Below are 25,050 nucleotides of genomic sequence, written 5' to 3' on the forward strand. Positions count from 1 at the left end.
TATTATGGGGTTGCATAGCAGCAGGTCTATCATGGTGTCAATGCTGATCCTTATTTGTTGACAATGGACATGTGAGCATCAGAGTTCAGTACAACAGAGCGCCCTGATCTGCTGAAACAAAATGTCTTTTACAATTTGTGGGATGTGGTGTGTGTACGTCAGACTGACTGGATGACAAAACAGTCCCCCAGTCTCAGGGCGGACACTCTACCACTAGGCCACTAAGCTCCTTGTGCTAAGTAGTTGCGAATAAATGCGGTGACAGCCAGGGTCTTCCAGATTCTAAGATATGAATCATCAGCCAGCATTGTCACATGACTCAACTGCATCCTCGTTTACGTCACCCCAAACAGCAACACACATGACTCGGGACGGAAATGATGTCAATTTAAATGCCACAAAAAGACTGAACTTTTGAGAATGACACGCGTTAGAATGATGTGAAATCGCTTGATGTGAAATCATTACATACCAGAGGTGACTTCTATCAAAATGTGTTTTGAAATGTACCTTCAAAGAAGATTTTTTTTTTATTTATGTACTGTAAATGTATTTTTTTTGGGTCACATCTGTAAATGTTACTCCACAACTTTCACTTTGTTTCTGTACAGTTTTGCACTCAAGGTCACGATTTAAACCACTTAAATCTGAGTGTTTCTAAAGTTCCTTCTTTATTGTTAAATTTACCCATTTATCTTTGGAGCTAAAGTTCTCACAGAACCATTTTTATTGTGCTGATGGGGAGACCAACACAAAGAAACCAGCATCCACCTGTACTGGTTGTACAGGATCTTCCATAAATTTAAATCTTAGCACAACTTCTGCTGACTCACAGATCATGACAATCTCATGGTCTATAGCAGGGGTCTGAAATCTGAGGCTCTGGAGCCACGTGCAGCTCTTTTACCCCTCCATTGTGGTCAATGCTAAAATGCTCCTGTAACAGAAAGATAAACCTTGTACATTTTTTATCTTATAACACTGTTGATTTTACATTAAAGCAATAGGCCTTGTGTTCCCCCCAGAGGAGAAGATACAACACATGTGTTTGTACTTACTTTATATGCTTTTATTGTTGGATCTTGAATCAATGAAGTCATATTTATGTTCAGGTTAACATCAGTAAGTAGGGAAAAGGATGACAGCCCGCCAAAGTAAAATTCTACAACAAAAGAAAATGCCTTTGCTGATTTGGATAGTTTAACATTTTTTATTTTATTTTATTTTGATTTTAAATGGTTTATTTGAAGAAATCACAAAATAATGCACAAAACAATACAATAATAAGCATTCATACATTCATTCAAAGACATATCAAATTAGATAATAAATCAAGGATTGTTTGAACGGGAGTGGAAGGAAGCGAATTTATAAAATCCCAACCCTGTTCTACTGTAACCATTTTATTACATGATTTATCAATATACGGTTCATAACTTTTCATCTGTTTTCACTGCCTTACCAACACAGTTTCAGGTCATTTTTTTATTGAAGGACATGTTTTGCAGATGCAACCTAGAGTGATTTAATATAAAAAGAACTCATGTGTGCCATTGCCAAGAGTGAAAACATTTTTATTATTAGAATAAAATGCTATATTGTCTTCCTATTTCAATGTATTTCTATTTAGTTACATATATTAAGGAGGCTAATATAAATACAAAGGAGTGTAGAATTTTTTCAAAGGGTGAAACAAGATGAGAAACAGGCCGGTGATCCGGTACCCACACCGGAATGGCCCTTTCAGTGTTGAAGGTTGCAGACCCCTGGTCCAGAAACTCACATGCAACTTGTACGTCACTTTACGTCACCTTCAAAATAAATGTATGAAAATAACAGAAAATGATCATGGGCAATTTTGAAGTTCAAGTATTATTTAAGACTTATGATTGTAAAACTTTTAAAATAAATTGAAAACCTAATGTAACGTTTTATTCCTTACAGCACTCTAGTCTAAATTTTTGACTTAAAAGCTTTGGAATGCGTCACAAGGTAATCCATGGTTACAACTGACTTTAAATCGTTGACGCTAACCGTTCATTTTAATGGATATGTTTTGATACACTTCATGAAAATATGGAATTGGTGAAACGAGGAAAGAAATACGAATCACAATGTAATATCTAAGGTCAATTGTCTGCCAACGTCACATTTATTCTGAAAAGTACAAACCGGAAATCGGCTTTTTTTACGCACGCGAAACTACGCGCGAGCTAGATAAAGTTACAGGAGGTATATCACCAAATGATTTTAAACAGAAACTTTTAAAGCGTTTTTTGTAATGTATTGTCAAAAGATTTAAGGTGAAAAGAATTGAAGAGAAGGACGGTTCGACTTAACAGACTCAAGAGGAGAAGCGGGAGTCGAAACGAGCTGTTTTTCTCTACTCGTTAAGCCTTAACGAGGCTAACGGTTAGCTGACCTGACCCGCATTGCTAAATGACTGAACGTTTTTTAAGGGAAAACTCTTGAAAAAATCACAAGTATAATTTATCTTAAAGTTGGGGTAATTTTTCCCCCTTATTATTATTATTATTTGTATATTTTTATTTCCCCCTTCTTTAGTTTAACTAGTTGCAGGAGTCAGGTGGGAATGTTTGGTCCAGCTGGTCGTTGGAATAATAATGAAGGGTCCACAAATGTATCTGAGAGCGACTCAGAAGACGAGGTACGTTACCTTCACGCGCCTGTTTCCTCTAGCTATTGTCATTTACTGTGTGCCAGAGCTCATGCGTGATCATCATGGACGAGTAGAGTCAAAGGGGTTTTCAAAATACTACTCAAGTAGAATTATAAAGTATGCATACTTACTTACACTCACGTAAAAGTGCCAATGTTGATGAAAAAAATCAGCTTGAACTTTTAAAATCTTAAAACTTACTAAATCAGAGAAATAGTTCAAATTCTTCTGTTTTCACATATTAAAATAAATACTAATAACCCCTTGTTACAAACAGCAAGGCTGTCACTGATTTCTAGAATTCAGTAGTAAGATAACAGTTTTTTAAAAATGTTTTTGCCATTGTTGTCCAATAGGTGAAATTTATTGAAGATTTAAGAACTTGAGGTCTCTTCTATTTCCCAGTAACAAGTCATTTTTGTCTTAAATGTTTTTTTTTCCAGCTTTATTGAACATAGCGTTAACATACAAAAGCTAACATCAAGGAATCAGACCGATCATCAGCAGTAATAATCAATGCCATCATTCCAAACGTATTAAATCACCTCAAGTACTAATCGTATCAGAAATATATCAAAAATAGATCTTGCTGATAAGAAAATAAAGTATTTCAAAATATACAAAAGAGAATGACTGGTCTAATATTGTATTTATTGATTCAGTAATGATTTTGCACGTCCACAATAATGACTAAAAATATAACTGTTCTTATCTAATATTAATTTATTAACTGCTAAAAACCAGGGCAATAATCTGGCTGATGTAGTTGTAGTACATACAAAAGTAATTGTACTAAGTACTGTCGGTAAGTGTTTGTAACTTAGTTTTGAGTCGTCAGTTTTCTGTCCTCTTGTTTCAACAGACTAAGCTCCCCCTCAATCAGTTCTATCCGTACATCCGTTGTGGCCTCTGCTGTGGATTCCTCATCGATGCCACCACCATCACAGAGTGCCTGCACACATGTGAGTGCTTCAGGAGTTGATGTCTGCACCTGACGTCTGCAACGTTTAACAGTAAAAGAGCCATTTGGGTCTCCTTTTCCTCACTAATCAAAAATTAGTAGGAGCCACAACGTCTTATTTTACCCTTTAGAAACATTTGATACTGCTTTGGATTCATTACATTGTTATTTTTATAATACATAGGAATTATATTTCCTTTTTTTTTTGGCATCAAGAAATTACAGAAATATAAAGAGAAACTTGCGTTTTTTCCCCCCGAAATGTGAAATTGTTTTTTACTTTGGACAAAAGCTCATGTGACTTCGTTTCAAAATAAATGACTTCCTGTGCCAAACAGGATCATCTCAATGCAGCTAATGGTACTCCTACAAAAGGTTTTAAATAATGCAGGACAACAATGGCATTTACTTTGGTGAGCTGTCCTCCATTCTTTCCTACTTAACTACTCCTGTTAACCTGAACACAAACTTTAATTCATTGGTTTATTATCCAGTAGTAAGGTATGTAAAGAATATACAAATATGTTGTAGCAACTCCCCTCTGAACAGCTGCTACCCATTGTTGTGTAGCAAGGTAATATGTGCTTTAAACTCATAAAGTAGACTGATCAATCACAAAAGATCAGACTTTTGATTAAAGGTTTGCTTAGTACATGAAATCTGCATTCTGGAGGAAGCGTGGAGCGAACAAGGCCTCTTATGTCGGCAGGGATGTAAAAACTATTATATAATTCATCGAACTTCTTGGTGCACCTTAGCAATGAAACTACAAACGTAAGTACTCTAAATTAAATCAATGCTATATTATTTTCTTCAGCCAGAGAGCCACTATGGAGGGGTAAAAGAGCCACTTTTAGTCTTTGGTTGCAGACTTGGGTTCTAAATGTAAAAGTCACAATAAAATGAAAAGCCTGAGGCTTGACCTTCATGATCCAAGTCTGCCCATCTGTAAGACACGGTGATTGAAGCTGGTTTTTCCCCCCTTAAATTAAGAGTAAAATAAAGGTTGAAACCCTTCTGTCTTTCTTTGTTTCGTCTTTTCTAGTTTGCAAAAGTTGCATCGTGAGGCATTTCTTCCACAGCAACCGGTGCCCCACGTGCACCATTGTGGTCCATCAGACACAGCCTCTGTACAATATCAGGTGGGTTCTTCTAGTCTCATCCTAGAAAAAAATGCTTTTATTTCCAAGATGATCGCTCTTAACCGGGTTTCACGAGATGGAAAGCGTTCTCATATTTTATAAATGTTTTGAAATCCAGATGATTATATTTCCCTGTAAGGAAGTGACGTGCATAAACTCTCACTCGCACCTCTTTTACACCTTCATGTTGTTGTTCTGCTCATTTCCAGACCTGACAGGCAGCTGCAGGATATTGTTTACAAAATGGTTCCCTTCCTGGAAGGACGTGAGTGCAGACGTGCAGCAAGTTCTTCTTTAAATTTCATCAGGGGCCCGACATGGACGGGGTTAACGCTGGGCATTCTGTTTACTGTGCTATGTTTTTAATGTGTCATTTGTTTAAAATCAACAGTTGAAAGACAACAAATATGCAGTTTCTACAAGGAAAGAGGTCTTCCTGTACCAAAACCAGGTAATGATGCTCTATGCTGATGATGCACCCTGTTGTCAGTATATAGATGTAGAACCCATCGTTAGATTTAAAAGAGCTGATGTCCTCATGACCTCCTGTCTTTTCAGTGGTCCTCTCCCCTCAGGGTCCCGGTGTGGTGAAGAGACAGAAAAGGGACAGCTTTCCTCTGTCCGTGTTCACCATCCCCCCTGAGCTGGATGTGTCGCTTCTGCTGGAGTTTGTCGGGTAGAAACTTCAAGTCCATAAAATAGGCTGGCAATTCAAAATACTGACTCTCTTTAAGATTTTCAGCCATTTAAACCTCTTAATGGCTGCTATTGTATTTTATTTGTATCCACATTATTTATATCTTCTTTACCGGCTGCATTTTTTAAAGTCTAATATAGATATAATTTAAGATGGGTTTTTTTTCTAACAGATATAATTTCTGCAATTTTTCATTTAATGTTGTAACTTTTGGCCTAATTCTGGTCATAATTCTAACGTGCTGAACATGTTATTTATTGGTGCCGTTGAGCTGCGTTGTTCTTTAGGCGTAACAAGTCCGTTTAACGCATTCAAGAGAAACATAAGCAGGTTTTGTAAATATGCTTGATTCATTTGAACTTCAATTTCTATCATAATTTGTGGTCACTGAAACAGTTCTTCAACCAGTGAGACTGAGAGAGAAATACCTGGTTAACTGCAGGTGAAGTTTTCCAGATTCCTTGTATTTCTTCAATATAATAAAGAGTAAATGAAATATGTGTACAAACAAAGATGTAAACCAGAGTTTAGTTTCCTAAAGTTCAGCCCACTGTTGTTTTTCCACATCCAAATAATCCAAAGGGAACATTGTTGGAACATTCTAGCACACGGTATGGTCACATGACTTAGTTAAATTTAAAGTGTTTCCACACATTGTGCTGGAATGATGGACTGATCCAGATGGTATTTTCCAATATCAATATAAATTTTTTAATTTTATTTTGAAATTATTTTTTAAAAATTATACAGTTCGATACAAGGGAGCCGGTTTAGCTCGTGCTGGTTTGCGGCGCCTTCCGTCCGTGAAACCAGGATTCGACTCCAGGCTGCTCCCTGTTCCCTTCTCTGCCTCCGTGCCGGTTCCAAGCCCGGTTTGAGAAGGTTGCGTCAGGAAGGGCATCCGGCGTAAAACATTGCCAAGTTTACCATGCAACTTGTTCGCTGTGGCGACCCCTGATGGGAGAAGCCGAAAGAGGAAGGATACAGTTCGATTCAAGTAACAGTTAACATCAGACAGATCAATCTGAGTTGATTGTAGGAATAGAAATTAGGTCAATTTCCTGTGACGCCCCTAACATTTGAACTGAAAAACATTCAAAGTTGTAAATCTTCAGAAATGCTGGTGATCTGGAAAATATTGTGAGGAATTAACATCATGAACAATGAGTGCAAAAAACCCATTAGTGATAGAACATAAGACACGAGGAGTGTCTGTTACACTGAAAGAGATGATGATACTTCACACAAGGAGCCCCAGCAAAGACTGTTTGAAACATTTGTCTTTTGTATGTTTTTCAGAGCAGAAGAGGGAATCTGTGATTTTAAGGTATTCAATGGTTTACAGCTTCTTTGTTATAAATAAGAACATCTTTATTCATTATTTGCATGTGGAGATTGTGTGTTAGCTTTATTAGTTTTATTTTCTGTTGCTGAATAAGCTTTCAAACGCCGTTTTTATTAGCCGCTAGAGAGGAGGTATGTGCGCGTGTCGGGGGAGGCCACTGTCCGTCACGTGGAGCTGTTTATCAGGAAGAAGATGGAACTGACTTCAACCTGCCAGGTGAGTCTGGAGCAAACACAATCATTCCAAAATGTGGCCAAACTTAAAGCACATCAGCTTCAATGACTGCAACCTTATGTGCAGGTCGTTGAGAGGTCATGTTTGTGTGTCTCTAAGATATCAAAGCAAATTTGAACAGACCAAAACCTTCCTGTTTGCATGGTAAAGGTGAAGGACAGTTTGTGTCTGTGAGCTTGCGCTTCCTAAGATCAGTTTCAAGGACTATCATGAGCTTAGAGTTGGAGTACGTACAGGGAAGAAGGCGTTTGTCCGTCACTAATGTGGAGAATAGAACAGTCCCTCTCAGATCATCTTTTCATGTTTTAAAAGCGTCCCCAGTGGTGGTTAATGCTGGTCTTTGTAAAAAAAAAAAAACTTGAAACAACTGGGATATAGTTCCTGCAGAGCGGCAGAAGTTCATAGAAATTCACCTCTTAATTCTGGGCTGGACCGTGGGGGGGAGCAACCCCACCCCCACTTCCCATCTGCTTACAGCCCCTCACTCCCCCAACTTAACATTACCAGTGTAACAAAAACGGCGAGCGAGTTCCGAGCTTTCCAGCCGTACAGTTTTAAACCAGATTCCAGCTCAGGCGTACCTGGATCTATTTGTCTGCAAGTGGATGATCAGAATGGAGCAGAGGAGCTTGTGCCCCCCCCCCCCCCCCCCCCCCCCCCGCATATTTCCTACGTCACAAATGTGATCTTTTATCAAACTGAATTTTTTTTCGTCTGCTCCCGATTCGCAATTTGAATAAAGAAGAAGCTCAGAAATGCAATTTTAACCTTAATTTTCTTTATATATGTCCTCCATAAAAACACAGCTTTCATCAGTGGGATTTTAGGCTTCATTAACTTTGGCAGAAGATCATCCAATGTCTTTTTAGGAGAGATTATAGTGTTAAAAAAACTTTAACATGACAGCAAAACTTTTTACCTTCTGCGTCTGAAAAGCAGCATTTGAGGGTTTAGAGCAGAAACATGCGACAGAGCAAGAAGAGTGCAGGTGGAGGCAGTGGAGTCTTTAGTGGATTAGCAGCTTACCCTGATTTCCTGGCCTCAAATGTTTGCACGGCTGTTGCCGGTCTGGGCAAAGCTGGACGCCACTTCCTGCTCAGCGATGCTCCTCCTGTGTTTTTCATTTTTCCTTTGAAATGCATTTGATGTCAGAGGAACTTTCTAGGTTGCCTTTCAATTACAGAAAGACAGAATGAACTGATTGATTACAGGAATCTAAATGAAAACTGTAAATGTTCGTGTGTCTGCAGGTGGATATGGTTTGTGGGGATCACCTTCTGGATCATTACCAGTCATTGAAAGACGTGCAAAAGTCTGTTGGCAAAGAGGCTCTACAGGTACCACAGTCCAGACAAACCAGCGCACATGTTTAGCTCGGCCCTCCCCAAGTCTTGCGGATCGTGATCGGTCTGTGGAATAGTTGCCACGGGGCTGCTGAGGAAAAAAAACTCGGCCATTGGTTTTTGTCCTGTTTTATTTCCAATCTGATTCTGAAGTTAGTTTTATTTTGGAAAACTACTGGATTCTCTTCACCACATCCAACTGATTTGTGAAGCATGTCAAGGCCCTCGGTCCCACGTTGAAAATCCATTTGCTACTTTCTTAACCGACCACTAGACCCCTAAAGTTAACAAAGAACAAACATATTTGGAAAGTTTGTTTATACAGAAAAGAATCGATGAGGCAACAGAAGAGCCTTTGACTTCAAAATAAAAGTCTGCTGCATTTAACAGAAAAATCAAAAGTCTTTCCTCCAAATATGGATTTACTACAACAGACCATAATAATAATAATGGATATTATTCAGCATCCGGCTGTCTAATGTTATGAGGATGTTGCTAATAAAATGCTCAAATGGTGGATTCCCATTTATGATTCTTTTTGGAAAATACCAGTTCTAGTGACCGTTTTTGTCTGAGTGCGTTTATTTGTCGCACCTTTAAAGTCGGATGTGGTTGAAGTTGGCGTCTGATTTAAAAAAAATAAAATAAATCTAGCTTCCACTTTGACAGTTATGGGTCCATTTAAATAGTTCTTACACGAAAGCTAGAGAACAAATAAAGTTTAAAGCAGCTGCAGAGTTTTTAACAGAGGACCAGGATCAACTTTACCCTGAAAAGTTCAGAGAAACTGGAAGCTAAAAGCAAACTTTCAGCCTTGTACAAGCTGCTCTGTGAACATATGGTGTGACATTAAACCGGTCTGCAGCTTTAGCTTTAGCTTTCTTCATGAACACTTTTAACTATTCTATTCGTGTTGATTGTCTCTGCTGCAGGACGGGCTGCTGGTTCTACACTTTGGTTTGGTCTTGCCTTCCCAGTCCTGAACACAAAGTGGCCTTCTTTTTGTTTTTTTGTTGATCTTCTCAACATTTTGAAGAAAGACGGCTTGTTTTTGCACCAACAGATCAATGCCTTAATACTCCTGCAGGACTTATGGATGAAGCTCCACAGCTTTTCAGAATCTGCTGACGAGAACATCTGTCACAAATGAGCTGTTGGGATTCCTGAAAAACGGTCTGACATGAACCAAAAAAAAACCTCAACTCATCCATTCAGGAGTTGAACGCTAGGAACATGTTTACTGAAGTAAGGACCACACCAACAGGAACATGTGAATGAAAGGCTCAGTTTGTTAGAAGCTAGTGCTGCTGTAGCTGAAACTAGATTTAACTTCAGTTTCTTTCAATATCTGTTCAACATTCACCTGGATCTCTTTTCTTCAAGGAGTACATGTGATTCCAAGTAAGAAAAATTGCAAATACCAAAGACGTTTGTAAACCTCAAAGCTGGATGTGTCCACAGTAGTGAATGAATGGGACCTGAAGGTTTGAACAGTGGTCAAGTTTGTCCTTTGGATGAAAATGCATTTTCTTTTTAATGGAAATGCTATTTTCTGGAAGTTTTCCTGCAAAAAACTTTTGTATTTTATTAACTTCAAAAAATAAATAAAACAACCAGAAATGTTTGCATGTTATTGTGTCTTCTGTGAGTTCAAGAGTCAAGGCTGATACACGAGTATGGAGCTCTTCATTTTTTCTTGATGATCTTTTTAGAAACAGAAAAAAGTTGCACTGATGGGTAACCAAAACTACAGGACCAGATTGTTTTTAACTGACAAATCTTTAGTGTTTTACATATTTAGATGGTTCAACTTTGAAATGTCCTTCAGGAAAAAGAACTTGTAGGTCCAGAAAAAAAACTATTCTGTTAGAACCTTTTTGTCTCTGAGAAGAACGACTGATTACATTGACTCTTTGATTTCTGTCAAATCGCGTGTTGGTGGAGAATTTGATCACTCAGGATCTAGTTTTAGGACTGCCGCTTCATGCAGGCCTGTTTAACATGAAAAACTGAAGAGATTTCTGGTGGAAAAAAGCAGAAATAATGAACTTCCTTTGTCTGGTGTCTCATTTACTCTCATTATTCCTCAGCTGTAAGTGAAAGATGTGATTGAAAAACAGCTACTTCAATAATTTATCGTTTTTCCTGCAACTACCATTTAGATAATAGAAGAGATTCTTAACCGCAGTCGGTTGAGAAAAGAAGTGGTACATTTTTAAAACCTAACCCACTCGGATCATCTTTTGATCCAAATTAAACGGTGTTTAATTATGATAAAACTGCTTGTGAGCGGCAGGAGTTCATTAGAAATTCACCTCTGAGTTTGGGGCAGGTCTGTTGGCAAGAGTAAACCCGCCCCCCTTCCCCTCCCTCTCCCCATTGCGGAATGGAGCAGGGAGCTTGGGTCCACACGTTTTTGGTAAAAGAACGACAGTTGGCAGTTTTTGATGTGGGCGGTGGACCAGGGCGGCACTTCACAGGGGGTGGCATTTTCCATGCCCGTTGCATTACACACAATGTGCTACTAAATTCAAAGAGGCAATTTTGAGCTCTTATTTTGACATGCCTGCAGCTGCCGACACTTCACACTCTCATTTTGACACATCAGACTCTTAACAATGTCTTCATCCTATTCCCTCTTCACACTTATAGTGCAAAAAAAATAATGAAATAAAAGATGAAATAACTCAGAGTGAAACAACGTAAAACAGTACAGGAAAAGGAATTAGGCAAAAGAAACACCCGTTCTCAACCCAATTTCGACAAAAGCAGGCAATGGGGATTATTTCCCACAATTCCCTGCTCCGACACAGATAATATGAGGGCTACGAAAACAAATCAATCATGCCAGAGAAAGGGGAAACCTTTGGTTCGCTCTGAGATTCCTCAGTCGGAATACAATCCATCCTTGGGTTTCGGAACAACTGGACCAAAAGAATTTATGTCTTCAACACTTATCAGCGTACAGTCATGCTAAAGGATGACATTTGTCGGGATTCCCAAAGGTCAATGTATTCATGTGGGATGGGATTCGCCTCTAACATTAATCACGGGACCGGGACGGAATCCGATTCTTACTGGAGTGGGATAAAACCAGTGAATCCGCCCGCGCGGCACATGAACCGAGTACGATCAAGAGAGCGCCAGGTTCAAAAAGAAACTACAACAACATAAAAATATCAAGTAAAGTTAAGAACCATTTCACTATTATTGATAATACAAAGGAAGACTGTTGAGTCTGCAGGAAAACAATTCCATGTAGAACAGGCTCCAAAGCCAACCTGTGCAGGTACCTGAAGACTGAGAGAACCTTCCTAAAAACTGTATTTGCCCACCTTTATTGTGCATAAGCCTTTTTTTCCTGGTTTTGCACATTTTAATTTGTATTTTGTATTGTCGTTGCAGTGTTTTGTCTTGTTTCGCTTAAGATTTGTGTAAAAGGAAAAAAAAATGTATAAAAGCTGATTTGTAAAAAGCTGGTTTTGTTTTTATCCTTTTTTCTGCACATTTTATTGTGGAAGGAATAAATAAAAATTAATAAAACAACCTAAAGAGCCGCTTGGGAGCCAAACAAGCCGGTTCTATTTAGTCAGTCATTCCAATCGAGCCGGATCTCTAAGAAGAGCCAGAATTCCCATCACTACAACCAATGATGATGGTGACAAAAAAACTAAAGGCAGAACCATTTAGTAGTTTTCTGATAATATGCATATAATCAGTGTTCCTAGTCACGGTTTGTCACTTAAATCTAAACTGCAGCAATCATAAATCGATGGCAGCGATGGAGAGAATTACAACCCTCGGCGAGTTTGATGACAGAAATGAATGACATCCAGCGAAGAGTCAGGATGCAAGACTCTCCTGTTAAGTTCAGAGAGCTGGTAGGGAAGTCAGATGGAATAAGAAAAAATGTATGGCAATTAATGGTGATGCAACGTCATGTGGAGCTTGCAATTAGAAATTACATTGTCATTTGCCTTATAAAACCCCAAAACGTTACAATAAAATTACATTTAATGTTTTACATGAGGGAGCAGCACAGGAGCGGGATCGTTTTGAACCCGAGTGGAACGGGAGTTGGAGTCAGATTACCAGGAGTGGGATGGGACAAGAATATGTTTTAAACTTTGGTCTGGGAGTGGGATGGGACAGGATTACTCTCTGTGGGAGTGAAAATCCTCTCCCGTGTCATCCTCTACTTCATACCTACATCTCCTCATCTCTGCACTTTCTAGCATCCTCTAAGTTAAAGCATAAATGGCACGTTGCCTTGCCAGTAACCGCCTTGCAGCATTTCTCTGCCGTACCAAAGTAACGTTCAAAACTGGTAATCGAAATGTAAAGTTTTAATAAGTTAACTGTCCCGACAAGACTTGTAAAGCACAGTACGTCTGTCTTTCTCTATTTTGGCCTGCCCTCCTAGTTACTTTGTCAAGTGGTTTTGTTCACAAGCTTTGGTCCGTAACAGAATGGTCCGTTTGAATACAGACCAATCGCAAGGTTCGGGATTGGATCCAGAACAAAGGATTTGTCCAGTCGGAATACACCCCCAGACGCTCTTGTCCAGCAGAAGATCAGAACATGAGCCTTAAGTTTATTTTAATTATAAATCACTCTGACAGTAGATTAAATATGTCATACCATCATTTAACTCTATTATCTGACATGTTAAAAATCTAAATACAAAACGTAGTGATAGTCAAAGAGCCACAATAGAGGAATGAAGGAGCCACATGTGGCTCTGGGGCCTCAGGTTGCAGACCCCTGCCTTAAAGTGTTCTGTACTTTTGACTTTCAGAGTTCCTAAAAACAGTTGTTAGGGGTCACTGGAGTTGGATTGTTTTACAGATATGGCAACACAGATTTCCCAGTCAATACCCTGCGACAGACTGGCGACCTGTCCAGGTTGTCCCCTGCCTTCGCCCAAAAGTGGCCGGGATAGGCTCCGGCAGCCCCATGACCCCGAAAGGGAAAAACGGTTAAGAAAATGAAAAAAAAAAAAAAAAGATTTCCCAGCTCTTTTTAAATGTTTTGCCATTTAAAGCAGTCTGCCACACAGTACGAGATAAAGTGGGTTTCACCCGACACCCCGTGTGAATTTGGAGGTGCGCCTGTTCACACAGCAGGCTGAGCTTTAGGAAGTTCAACAAAGGAAACAGACGACTTTGAAGCCCATTCAGGAATTGTGAGGAGATTCACAGAAAAATGGGTTATTTAAATGTTTTTACGCCACCAAAAGAACACATATTTTATATTTCTGAATACAGAATTGATTATGTTTTTCATTTTGCTATAAGATCTCCACAAAAATGTATGAAACAACTCTTAAAAAGGTCAATCTGAGCATTTAAATCAATGTTAGTTTTTATTTTTCAACTGAATTGATAAAATCCACATTGGTGATGATATTATAAGTACCTGAACACCAACTTAATACACTTTTTAATTGATTAAATAAGATCAGATAGGATATCCCATGAGGGGAGATTTTATTGGTTGTACAGGTCCAACTTCATTCCACAAAAATAAATTCAACTAAAATTCATTTTTTGGCCACACATCTAATGTACGGCTTTGTTGTTTTGGTTTTTGTCCCCCAAACTAAAACTGTCTTTGTGTCACAGGAATAAATAATAGCTATATATTATAGTTCACAAATAAGTAAAAGCGGACAACAATTCCTACAATCCTATGTGAAACAGTAATCTAATGTCAAACACTTGAGTTAATTTGTTCCATTAAATGAACTACATCTGTCTTGATGCTTTCCCTGTCTGTCCTCAGGAGTTGGAATTGATGTCTGCCTCATCCTTATCCTCGCCAACATCCTTAAAACTTTCCTTTGTGCCTCCTTCTTTCTCTTTCTTGCTGCTCTTGGAGGGGCCAGCTGAAGCTCGGGGTTGGTAATTGTAGCTGGCAGTCCCAAATGACATTCCAGAGTTGAAGTGAGTCTCCTCCCCCTCCAGCAGTTTCCTGAGAAAAGCAGAACAGAACCACAAACAACCCCGGGGTCAAAACTCCGTTTTGATATAGAGTGTAAGAAAAACTCTGTGAAACCTGTGTCTCCCTTGATTATTTTCCCACGTCTTTATTTAAAGCCTTAATGTCTGCCTCTAGATATCTATGGACACAGTTTAATCCAGTACCTGTACGCAGCTATTTCGATGTCAAGAGCCATCTTGACATTGAGCAGGTCCTGATACTCCCTCAGATGCTGAGCCATCTCGCCCTTCAGGTTCCTTAGCTCGCTGTCTAGGTGATTAATGGTGTCCTGAAACAATTTCAAAGAGACAAAAATTAGAAAACTTCACAATTTCCTGGATATTCATTGGCAACCTTTATCACAACTGCGTCATTAGTTTCATGTAAAGCTTGAAAAGTCCCCTTATAAAGTTGATAAGGGGATTTCCTTTTCTGTCACCATCTTTAGAGCTTAGCTGTCTCTATGAAAAGCCTAAGACGTTCACTTTACCTTCCTGTATTTAGCAGGTCGTAGATTAATCCAGCACTAAGAAAGCCTTCAGCTGTCTGCACGTCACAGGCGCTCGCTGTCAAAGGTCGCAGCCTGAACTGGAAATGAACCTGAATTCACCTCAAAGTAAGAGGCATTGCGTAGCACCTGGATGTCTTTGCTCTCTTTGGTTGCTCCATGTGCACAGTTCATACAGTCCAAAGAAGGAAAGCTGGACACCCCTGCACTGGAATTTATACCTTGAAAAAATAGTAAAGTAAAAAGAAGTAGCAAAAAAAAAAGCCCTGTTTCAAGAAAAATATTCCTATTTTCTATCTTGCAAGAAAAATAAATATCTAATTAATAATTTTAGTTTGAGAAAAAATAACTTAGTGATTAGAATTTTGTTCTTAAAATAAGAGTTCTTGGTCAGACTATTTTGCAACCATTTTAAACAATCAAAAAAAAAATCTGCCAATTGTGTAAGATTTGTTGACTCATTTATAAGAGGCCTCAGATAGACAGAAAAACTGGAATATCAAACTATTTATGGTCATCCAGGTCCTTATTTTACTGTAGTAGAGAGTGAACTTAGCTGAAGACCGTCAGAAGATTCAGATTTTGTGTGTTTATATGCTAAAGAAAGAAATGAACTGAAGTGCAAACCCTTTATCAATTGACCCACATTTTAACATAAAATAAGTTAAAGCTTCTTCCAATCCCCTTTCAAATCAAATTTTCAAAGTCTTGTATTGACTTATTTTATTTTATGTAATTTTTTGTTTTGATTTGAAATTAAAAATTGAATGAATGAATGAACTGTAATATAGAAAAATGAAAGAGCCCAAAATCTAAATTGGAAGAAAATCTTGGAGTCTCAATTTGAAATGTTTTGTAAGTAGTTTCCTTGAGTCCCTTGTATTGACTGTATGTCAGAAATGGACTGAGTGACTGAGTGGAAGTTCTGGTCCCAAGAAGAAATAAACGGCTGTTAGTTAGCCATTCTATTTATTAGAATAACCACTCTTGATCTGATCCTTTTCTTTAACATTTAAAATAAAAAAAAGGTGGATTTTCTCACAGAATAATTGAACTGATGCCCTGAATCCGGGGAATTGAGGAGCTTAAAAAATCTGGAGTAAAACTTTTACAAATTGAGTTTCTGTCAATTAATGCTGAAAGGAAGCATTCAGGTAGGTTCAGTTTCTGGTCAGAAATCCTTCCAGACTCTTCCAGCACAGCTTTTTATAGGGCCAAGGGAGGCAGGATTTACTGGAGACGTTATCCTGTCTTATAGCTGGGAGCTCCTCGCCGTCCCCTCAGGTGACCCAGTTCAGCCGTCTGAGGAATGGAAGTTTGGGAATCTTCTCGCACTCCAACCCAGAGCCGGCTTAAAAATATGAACAAATGGATGTGAATATGGACAATACAGTAATGCTAGCTGAGATTAATGTATCCTGTTTAGGTCTGGTTGAGTGTTATAGCACAAACTCTTTATCAGGTTCACGTTTGCTTTGAGTCTTTGTCACGTAAAAATAGGGCGATAGCCTGCTATGCACAGGTGGCTGCCAGCTTTACACCAGCGCTGACATCATTGACGGGACCAGGAACATCGAGGTGGTCTCCGTTCATTACCAATCGGACTGAGTTTTGGTTCGCTCTGATATTCCTCAGTCGGAATTCAGTCCGTCCTTGGAGCAGAACAACTGGACCAAAACGGGATTTTAAATCGCAGCACGTCCGTCCCTCTCTTGTTGTTTTGACCCGCCCTCGTAGTTCCTGGCCAATGACTGATGAGATCTTTAGTCACTTGGTTTTGTCTACAAGCCCTGGTCCGTAACAGAATGGCCTGCTTGATGCCAGTCTGAATACAGACCAAACGCAAGGTTCAGTACTTGATCCGAAACAACTTAAGCGGACTCGATCCGGAACAAAGGATTTTTCCAGTCTGAATACACCCCTAAATGAGTCTGAGCTGACAATGCTGCAGCTTTGAAGCTACGTTTACACGTGCCTTCAAATGGTCTCTTCCAATAAAAAGTCTGTTTTGTAAATGTGCGTAAATTCGCTTTTTGGGTTTCAGCTTTCAAAACTCTTACGTTCACATGTAACTATTCAAGTTTTTTGGGCTCTACGTACAAAACGCGCAGCCATTGACATGCGTTGAAAGTCAAACCAGGTAGAACTTTGGCCAATCAGGTACTCCGATTTGGCAGTAACCAATGTATGGCATCCCTTTTAATTACGGAAGTGCCAACCATTTGAAAATTGATCATGAAGGAGAAATTAATAATGGTGGTTTGTGCCCAGTCAGAAATATATGACGCCAAGTCTTTCATACATCAGATTACAGCTGTGAAAGAAAAAAACCTGGGGTAAGACTCATGAGATTTCCACCATGCACCAAACCTTATCCAACTGTAGATGGTGGACAGGTGCTACCAATCAGTAGAGAAACAAAAGAAGAAGCCCCTCCCTACTTGTCCGGTGTGAACACCATGGGCTAAATGCCAGTTCAAGATTGTGCGTTTATCACGTTCTTGGGACATTTTTTTCTTTTATGTACTATTTCAAACTTTTGCATTTTGTTATAAATTGTTCCTGGTGTATGAATTCATGATGTTCTTGTGTGTCAGCAATTTCTTCAACTTCAAATCATTCCCTCAACAGAACTTTGAAGATTAATTTTGTTGGAGAACTTTTTAAGATGAGAGAAACTTGCCTGCATGGCAGTGATTTCAGCATTGTGTGTGTCCTCCATCTCCCCAATCTGCCTCTCCAGAGACTCGTTGGCGCCTCTCAGGGTCTCTATCTCCACAGTCTTGGACTGCAGCTGTCTCCTGAACTCTGTGAGCTCCTCCCTGCTGGCTCTCATGGCTTCAGTGCTCCTGGTGGCCTGCTCGCTCAGGCTCGCAAACTTGCTCTTGTACCACTCCTCGGCGGACTGCAGGTTTTTGGAGGCGATGGACTCGTACTGGTTTCGTATCTCTTTCAAGGCTGAAGTGAGGTCAGGTTTGGCGGGCTCAAGCCCCACTGGGACCTCCTGTGCCCCTATCATGCTGCTCAACTCCTCAATTTCCTCTTCATGCACCTTCTTGAGGAAAGAGATTTCATCCATCAGAGTCTCCATCCGGCGCTCCAAGTCCAAGCGAATGGCAGCCGCGTTGTCTACATCTTTCTTGAAGGACCTCAAGGTCTGCTCAGTTTCCTCCCGAATCCTCACCTCCTCCTCATATTTTACAATGACTTTCTGAAAGGAGAAAGCTTCGCAATTCAGAAAAATTAGGCAAAACACTTCTAAACAGTAAACCTGACCACTCCAACCAATTCAGAAACCATTAGGTTGGGTTTGACCTGCAGCTCGTCCTCCATGTTGTTCTTCTCGATCAGGATGTGGCCCTTATCCCTGTTCATCTCCTCCAGCTGTGAGCGCAGCTCTCTCAGTTCCTGCTGGTAGAGCTGAGCGACACGGGACGGCTCGCTTTGCTTCTGTCGCAGAGTCACCAGCTCCGTCTCCAACACTTTGTTCTGCTGCTCCAGCTGTCGGACTTTATCGATGAACGTGGCGAAGCGGTCATTCAGACCCTGTGCAACAGTGTACATGATTCTTTATCATCATACAGTTCCTTGGAAATTGGAAAGATGCACAGATTTTTGTGGCCTAAATCTTAAAGAGTGATGTTTAATTTAAATTAGCTTTACTGAATCAGAGGAAGTGGCCACAGGTTAGACAACATGAAAAAGTGCTGTTTTATTCCACCTATTTCTGTTGGTATAAGTGTGTTGCTTTTCTGTTTGAAATGATTTAAATTGGGCGTGAAACCCTTCTGAGGTTTGGTTTTACTTTACAAGCTATAATTTGATGTCTAAGGTGATGCCACACCCCCAAGGCCTAGTATATCCCAGGTTTGGTCTCTAGTCTGAACACAGTAGATACAATACCCACATACAGACCCTTTCCAGAAGAAAATTTGATTTAAAAAAAAAATAGAATTATGGAAATGAATACCATCTAAAATTGTATTCATTTCCATAATTCTATTTTAAAAAAATCAAACTTTGATAGATTATAGATCTAGGGCCAACTGCTTCATTAATTTAAAATATTTGTTTATTTTTACATAAATTGGAGTTCCAGCTCATAAAAACCACAAAAACAGACTTTAAAAACATGACAATACTGTAGAGAAGTCTGCCCAAAAGTTTTAAGACATGAATGTTTTAAACTAAGTTTCTACAATTAATCATCTACTAAATTTAAAACACCTGCACAGGTTCCCCAGATGTCATTAAATAGGTTCAGTTTGTTCCAATTGTCTCAGCTTGGCTCAATATGGGAAACAAATACAGGCCTAACAACTAGCTAGAAGACCATCATTGATTCCCCTCCATAGTTTGGGTAAGCCACAAAAGTTCGTGGCTAAGGAGGCTGGCTGTTCCCAGAGTGCTTTGTCCAAGCAGATCAACGGAAAGTCTATTGGAAGGGAAACATGTGGCAGGAAAAGATGCAGCAGCAAAAGAGACGACTGGGGGCTTCAGCAGATTATCAAAAAGACAATACTGAGCCTGGGCCAACGGAGGAAATGTCTCAACTGGGTCAGGCAAAGAAGGACTGGACTGCTGGCCAGTGATCTAAGCTCCAAAGTAAAGTGTGCCTTTCATTTTTGCCTGACGTCACCTGAATAGCAGCAGAGTTCTGACCTGCAGACAACTTGACCTCAACTTTCACCGCAGCTGATATCAGCTGAAGAAGGATATGGACCTGAATCTAATGTCTGCAGACATAACATGGAAGAAAACTATAAACTCTGTTTTGAACCCAGGAGATCAGCTGTTATCAGTAAAAGAAGAAATACCAACCTTGGACAATCGACAGATTATGGACCCTTTTTATTTTTTTCCCTTACAGCATTAACTTATTATAAAAAAATAAAAAATGCAAAAAAATATTTAAAAAAAGTAAAACAAATGATTAATCACTTATTGAAAATTGTTAAATTGATTGACTTTTGATGATATTACTTCACTAGCTCCTAAAATTGATAAAATGATTCAAAAATCTTTCCTTATGTAGCATAACTTTGCACGTTTTTAACTTTTGATACTTGATGAAATTTTGCTATGATAACTCCTGAAACAGTGTTGTGTCTATTTTACTGATATAGTATTATGTTTTAAAGCATATGAATGACTTTTAAAAGTAACATAATTTGCATATATTTCAGATGCTGCATTTGCCATGTTGATTTCTAAAATAGTTATTTTGACGTAGTACTTAAGTAATTCATCTTTGGCATGTGCTTTATTGATACCTTATGATTCTTAATTCTGTCTGATAAAACCTAGGAACCGGATATTGATAAATCATGTAATAAAATGGTTATAGTATAACGGGGTGGGATTATATAAGTTCGCTTCTTTCCACTCCCTTTCAAGCAATTTTTATTAATTATGTCTAATTATACTAAGTTTGATTAGTTACTGTATGAATGTATGACTGATGATTATATTGCTTTTGTGTATTACTTCTATTTGATTGCTTGAAATAAACCATTTCAAATCAAATCAAAAAATTTGGGAATCAGGCTTTGGAGGGAAACCGGTGAGAAGCAGAACCTAAGATGCAGGAGGTCCAGTGTGAAATCGCCACAGTCAATCATGATTTGGGCTGCAATGTCCAGTGTTGGTAAACTCTGCTTCCTTCAATCCAAAATCCCTGCAACAGTCTAACAGAATGCTCTAGAGGACTTCATGATTCCTTCTGCTGAGTATCTGGATGGAGATGAAGATTTCTTCTTCCAGATGGACCTTGCCCCCTATTGAAGTACAGAGGATGGACATACGATTTATAAATACTTGATTTTGATTACTTTGATGTGATCATGATCTCTGTCTCGCGAAAACTGAGACAGTATAGGGTGATTTATTTCTGTATTTCTTTTGTGGGTTTTGTAAGCCGGAACTCCAATTAATGTAAATATAAATACTTGAAACCAGAGGGCTCTGAATCTGTATTTTATGAAAGTTTAAAAAAATGGCATTACAAAACTAAATAGTCTTCCATGATATATTTTTGGAAATGGTCTTTCCAGTGTGGCACAGCTGCGTCACTGTGCTGATTTTTATCTTAACCAATATTTTGTTTTCCCTTTTCTGAAAGTCACCCCCCCCCATCAACAAATCCTCCACTTTCTTTTCCGTTGTCAAGATGAAGAATAAACTGTAATATATAACTTATTTAAACTATGGGGCCTTCACAATATTATCTACTCTGCTTCTTTTTCATTCATTCATCTTCCGTTTGTTCCCTTTCGGGGTCGTGGGGCTGCTGGAGCCTATCCCGGCCACTTATGGGCGAAGGCAGGGGACACTTTGGACAGGTTGCCAGTCTGTCGCAGGGTTACTGTGCTTCTAAAGCAGCTTCAAATTGTGCACTAAATAGTTTGAGTCAAATGTTTGTTAACTATTTAAAAACTATTAGATACAATAAATTAAAGTATCTATCCAACCACCCATCCATCATCTAAAGGGTAAACATTAGTCATTGCTGATCCCTCGCGCTCATAGATGTTTAGTCCACTTTGCCTCTTTTCTCCAGTCTCACCCACCTGTAGCTGCTCCTTCTCGTTCGTTCTAATGATTTTAAATTCGTTGTTCACCACGGAGGTTTGGGTCAAGTCGAGCGAGCCGCTCGGAACCGGAGCGAAATGCGTGGAGGAGCGCCCGGCCCGTCTGTAAAGGCTAAGGGAGGGCGCACCGCTGCGCGCCGTGGCCATGGAGGACCGGAGCCCCGGGGAGCCGCGGGGTGAGCCGCCGCTCAACCGAGAGGAGGAGGAGGAGGCCGGCAGCCGGGGAGAGTCCCCGAAAATCTTCTGGTAGGATGACACTGCGTACCGCTCCCCGAAGCTCATCTTTGCTATGACTCAGTAACACAAATGTCGGATCTGATCTAAAGAGCTTTACTGGAGCCTCCAGCTTAACGGCTGGAGTGGAGTGAACCACTTTACGCACAAAGAAGTCTACAGTTTGGCTTCAGAGTTCCGGCCTTCTAAACTACTAATCTGTATTAATTATAAACATGATGAATAAAATAATAAAAATGCCTCTTTTGTGTGTTTTGATGACGAATTGATGTGATAAGAGTTTTAAGTTAAGATTTTGCTCCCCTTGTACGGAGCCCTTAAAGGGCCATTTAAGAAAAAAAAAATTGAAGCAAAAAATTTTTTTTCAATAAAAAAGAAAAAATTATAGTAAAAAAAAAACTTTTTGTGCGCATCCTGTTACTAGGTAATTTGCGCACAGATGTTCCCAAGTTACCTGGAAATGGCATTGCATGAACTAATTGAGTTTTACTTTGCTTATTGACTTGAGATTGCAGCTTTGCTTGCTTACCGTTACAATTACATCATCTCTGAACGTCATCTTAAACGGGTTTTAAAGTCATGTGGTTTGTTTCAAAAAAGGGTCCAAATTAAATTGGGCATTTGGATTCTTATGACAAAATAAAGCCATTTATTTGTATTAATGTCTGTTAGTAACTGGTGAAAGAAACAAATAACCAATTGAGGTAAAAAAAAAACGAAAAAAACAACTAACACCTGTTGTTTTTTTTTGCTTCAAATTTTTCTTTTTTCATTAATGGTCCTTTAGGGGCTCCTTCGTACTCTGCACAAAGCAGTAACATCAGTAATGTAACAAATTAAGAAGGAGCGTGAACTTACCTACTTCAATTCATTTAAAAATACATTTTGAATAAATTCCTCAACATATATTGTTCTTTTGCCTCTTCTGGTCAAAAATGAATGCAGCATTTACTTTGTCATTTTTTTTTTAAAGTTTTTTCCCAAAATCTAAAAGAGAGCATTTTAGTTTCAGTTTCTTTATTTCATACATAAATGAAAAAGAAACACAGTACGGTAGTTTAAATATATAGATAAAGCAATAGAGTGTGCTTGAAAAGGAGTGGGTTGAAAAGAAATCTTGTCTGATGTTTCAAGTGTTGCTGTTTCTTGATCTCAGGTGTTTTTCTATCTTTAAATGAGGAGCAAACCTGGCCAGGCCTGGGTATGGAATTACAAATCTGCCAATAAGTGAAAGGGCGTAAAGACAACTAAGCGGGCGTATTTAGAAACTGAGTGAATGAACATTAAAACCGTGCTGGCGCAATTCTAACCAAGCGACCCGTATTTTACAACTGAACGGCTGAAATCCTAACTGAGCAGTGATCCTGCTCGGTCAATTCTCTTTTGCGCCCTCACCTGGATTTACGCTCAGTGTTAAGGGGGCGTTTTTGTCACTTGGGGGCGGTGTTCAGGGGTGTGTTTTTCACTTAGGGGCAGGAACCTTTCTGGTTGATCTGATTGGCTAAAATGTGCATGTCAAGCAGCGGGGCGGGACTTTCATTTTGGGGCTTTAATAGAAAAGGAACGGCGGCTGTAACGTGGATTAAAAGCATTAAAACGATAACAAATGCAGTGAATTTCACATGAGAAAAAAATTACAGCACAAAAAAAAAACGCTGCACTTCCTTACCTTAGTTTTGGGTCGTTGGTTAATGTTTTAATTCACGTTACATCCGGGTTTTTTTTTATGAATGCCTCTAACAGGTGAGAGGGGGGGCGAACAAGTTTGACACAAGGAGCTGACATTTTTAACTGTGAAAGTCAAAGAGCCACACCACACACTGACCTGGCAGACAAACACACAATTAAAGCCATATTATTTCTCATAACCCCTTCCTCTCCTCTCCTTACAACAGCAATGGATTAAACGGAGCCGTTTCAGTTTTGAGTGTTTTTTTCTGTATTTAACGTGAACACACATACCGGTGAAACGTGCATGCTGGTGTGGGTTTTAAAAAAGGCAGCGAGCGCAAAACTGAGTTGGTTGTGATTTATTTTTTCAGTCATCAATCAGCATTTATAATCCATCAAAGTCCTCATCTTCTGCATCTAAAACAGCTGGACTACATCTCTATCAGACACGCCGGCTTCCCTTTCCTCATCATCAGACAGCGTCTCTTTGCTATGCGGCTCCTAAGAACAGTGAAAGCAGACACCTCAGCCCAAGTTTAAGTCCTGCAGTCCCAAAGTGTGGCGTAACTCGCCGGCCCTGGGTCCCGGTAAGGGGGGAGGATGGCTCTTTTCACAGTCATCTGCTGGAGTTTCAGCGCTGAGCCTCGAGTCGATCTTCCTACACAGGCCTTTCCTTATCCCCGGAAACTCAGCTGCTGCTGCGTCTTCTTGTCTTGTCGGAGTTGGTTTTCCAGCGTTCTCACTTGTGAACCATGGATTCATTATTTTAAATTCTCTGGCAGCTGAGGTTCGATAAGTTAGAAAGATCTCCACAGATTCGGACTTCCTGCTTCAATAACTCTTCTGATCAACGTTCAAATATGTCAGCAAGTATCTCAATCCTTTTGTATTAACACAGTGAGTGAACCACAAATGCATTTCAGAAGAAAAAAGATCGTTTTTTTAATCAGAATTGTTCGCTTCAAACGGTGAATGCAGACATGCAGCAGCCGGCTGTCAAAGGACCGTCAACAAAGTGCAACCTCTGTGAACTGTGAAACACATTCTGTAAAAATCAATAATCTCACAAAAAATGCATAAAATTATTATGAAGCATATTCTTGTTACAATACATATTTTGTAGGAAAGTCCATCTTTATTTTATCTTGTTGCATATACTTTTTCAAATTTTAATAGATACAAATCATGACTAAAGTTATCAGTAACTTGACATGACTTTATTGTCATAATAAAATAAAGAATGTGAATAGTTGTTTGTACATTGTTTATTTTTAGGAATTTTTCATATTTACAAATGGATCAGATTTGGTCAAAAATCCTCAATAGCTCTGAACATGCTAGAATTTATTTTACATAATCTTTATTGTAGTAGGAAAATAAGGTCATGATTAGTCAGTACAGGAAGTTTTGTGTCAGTAACTACAGCATCTTCAAAGCTATTGAGCATTTCTGTTATGATTCACATCTCTATTAAATTTTAAAACTATAAGCAAGAAAATAGAGGTTGACTTTCTAACAAAATTTAGTATAATAATAATGTAGCATGACTATGCTGACAAGTCTTCATTACCAGTTCATATAAATATAGACATGTATTCACTTTTTAAAAGTTCACTGATTTTTACAGAATGCTGTTTCACAGGGTACGCACTGTATTGACGGT

The 25,050-nt window shown here is 39.1% G+C and overlaps 2 protein-coding genes across 8 annotated transcripts; one reads left to right on the forward strand and one right to left on the reverse strand.

The window, feature by feature from the left end:
* The first annotated feature begins 2,102 nt into the window (after window positions 1–2,102).
* Window positions 2,103–10,030, forward strand: pcgf6 (polycomb group ring finger 6). Of its 7 annotated transcripts, none has more exons than XM_078931684.1 (11): window positions 2,103–2,232; window positions 2,566–2,668; window positions 3,543–3,642; window positions 4,687–4,783; window positions 4,993–5,048; window positions 5,175–5,234; window positions 5,342–5,459; window positions 6,780–6,807; window positions 6,943–7,041; window positions 8,310–8,396; window positions 9,335–10,030. In XM_078931684.1, exons 2-11 carry the CDS (start codon window positions 2,594–2,596, stop codon window positions 9,383–9,385), a joined length of 771 nt encoding a protein of 256 aa, XP_078787810.1. In that variant the 5' UTR covers window positions 2,103–2,232; window positions 2,566–2,593; the 3' UTR covers window positions 9,386–10,030. The 7 variants fall into 7 exon arrangements, with proteins under 7 accessions (XP_078787810.1, XP_023819269.1, XP_004076982.1 ...); XM_023963501.2 differs by having other exon boundaries at window positions 9,466–10,030; XM_078931683.1 differs by having other exon boundaries at window positions 2,176–2,412.
* Window positions 10,031–13,748: 3,718 nt separating this feature from the next.
* Window positions 13,749–21,858, reverse strand: LOC101171025 (alpha-internexin-like). The gene is made up of 5 exons (XM_004076935.5): window positions 21,462–21,858; window positions 18,208–18,438; window positions 17,576–18,103; window positions 14,549–14,673; window positions 13,749–14,375 (listed from the first exon to the last, which is right to left on the reverse strand). The coding sequence occupies exons 1-5, from the start codon at window positions 21,762–21,764 to the stop codon at window positions 14,183–14,185; spliced, it is 1,380 nt and encodes a 459-aa protein (XP_004076983.1). The 5' UTR covers window positions 21,765–21,858; the 3' UTR covers window positions 13,749–14,182.
* Window positions 21,859–25,050: the final 3,192 nt, after the last annotated feature.

This window comes from Oryzias latipes, chromosome 15 (genome assembly GCF_053564925.1).
Source record: "Oryzias latipes strain Hd-rR chromosome 15, Olatipes_Hd-rR_3.1".
In the NCBI taxonomy this organism is placed as follows: Eukaryota; Metazoa; Chordata; class Actinopteri; order Beloniformes; family Adrianichthyidae; genus Oryzias; species Oryzias latipes.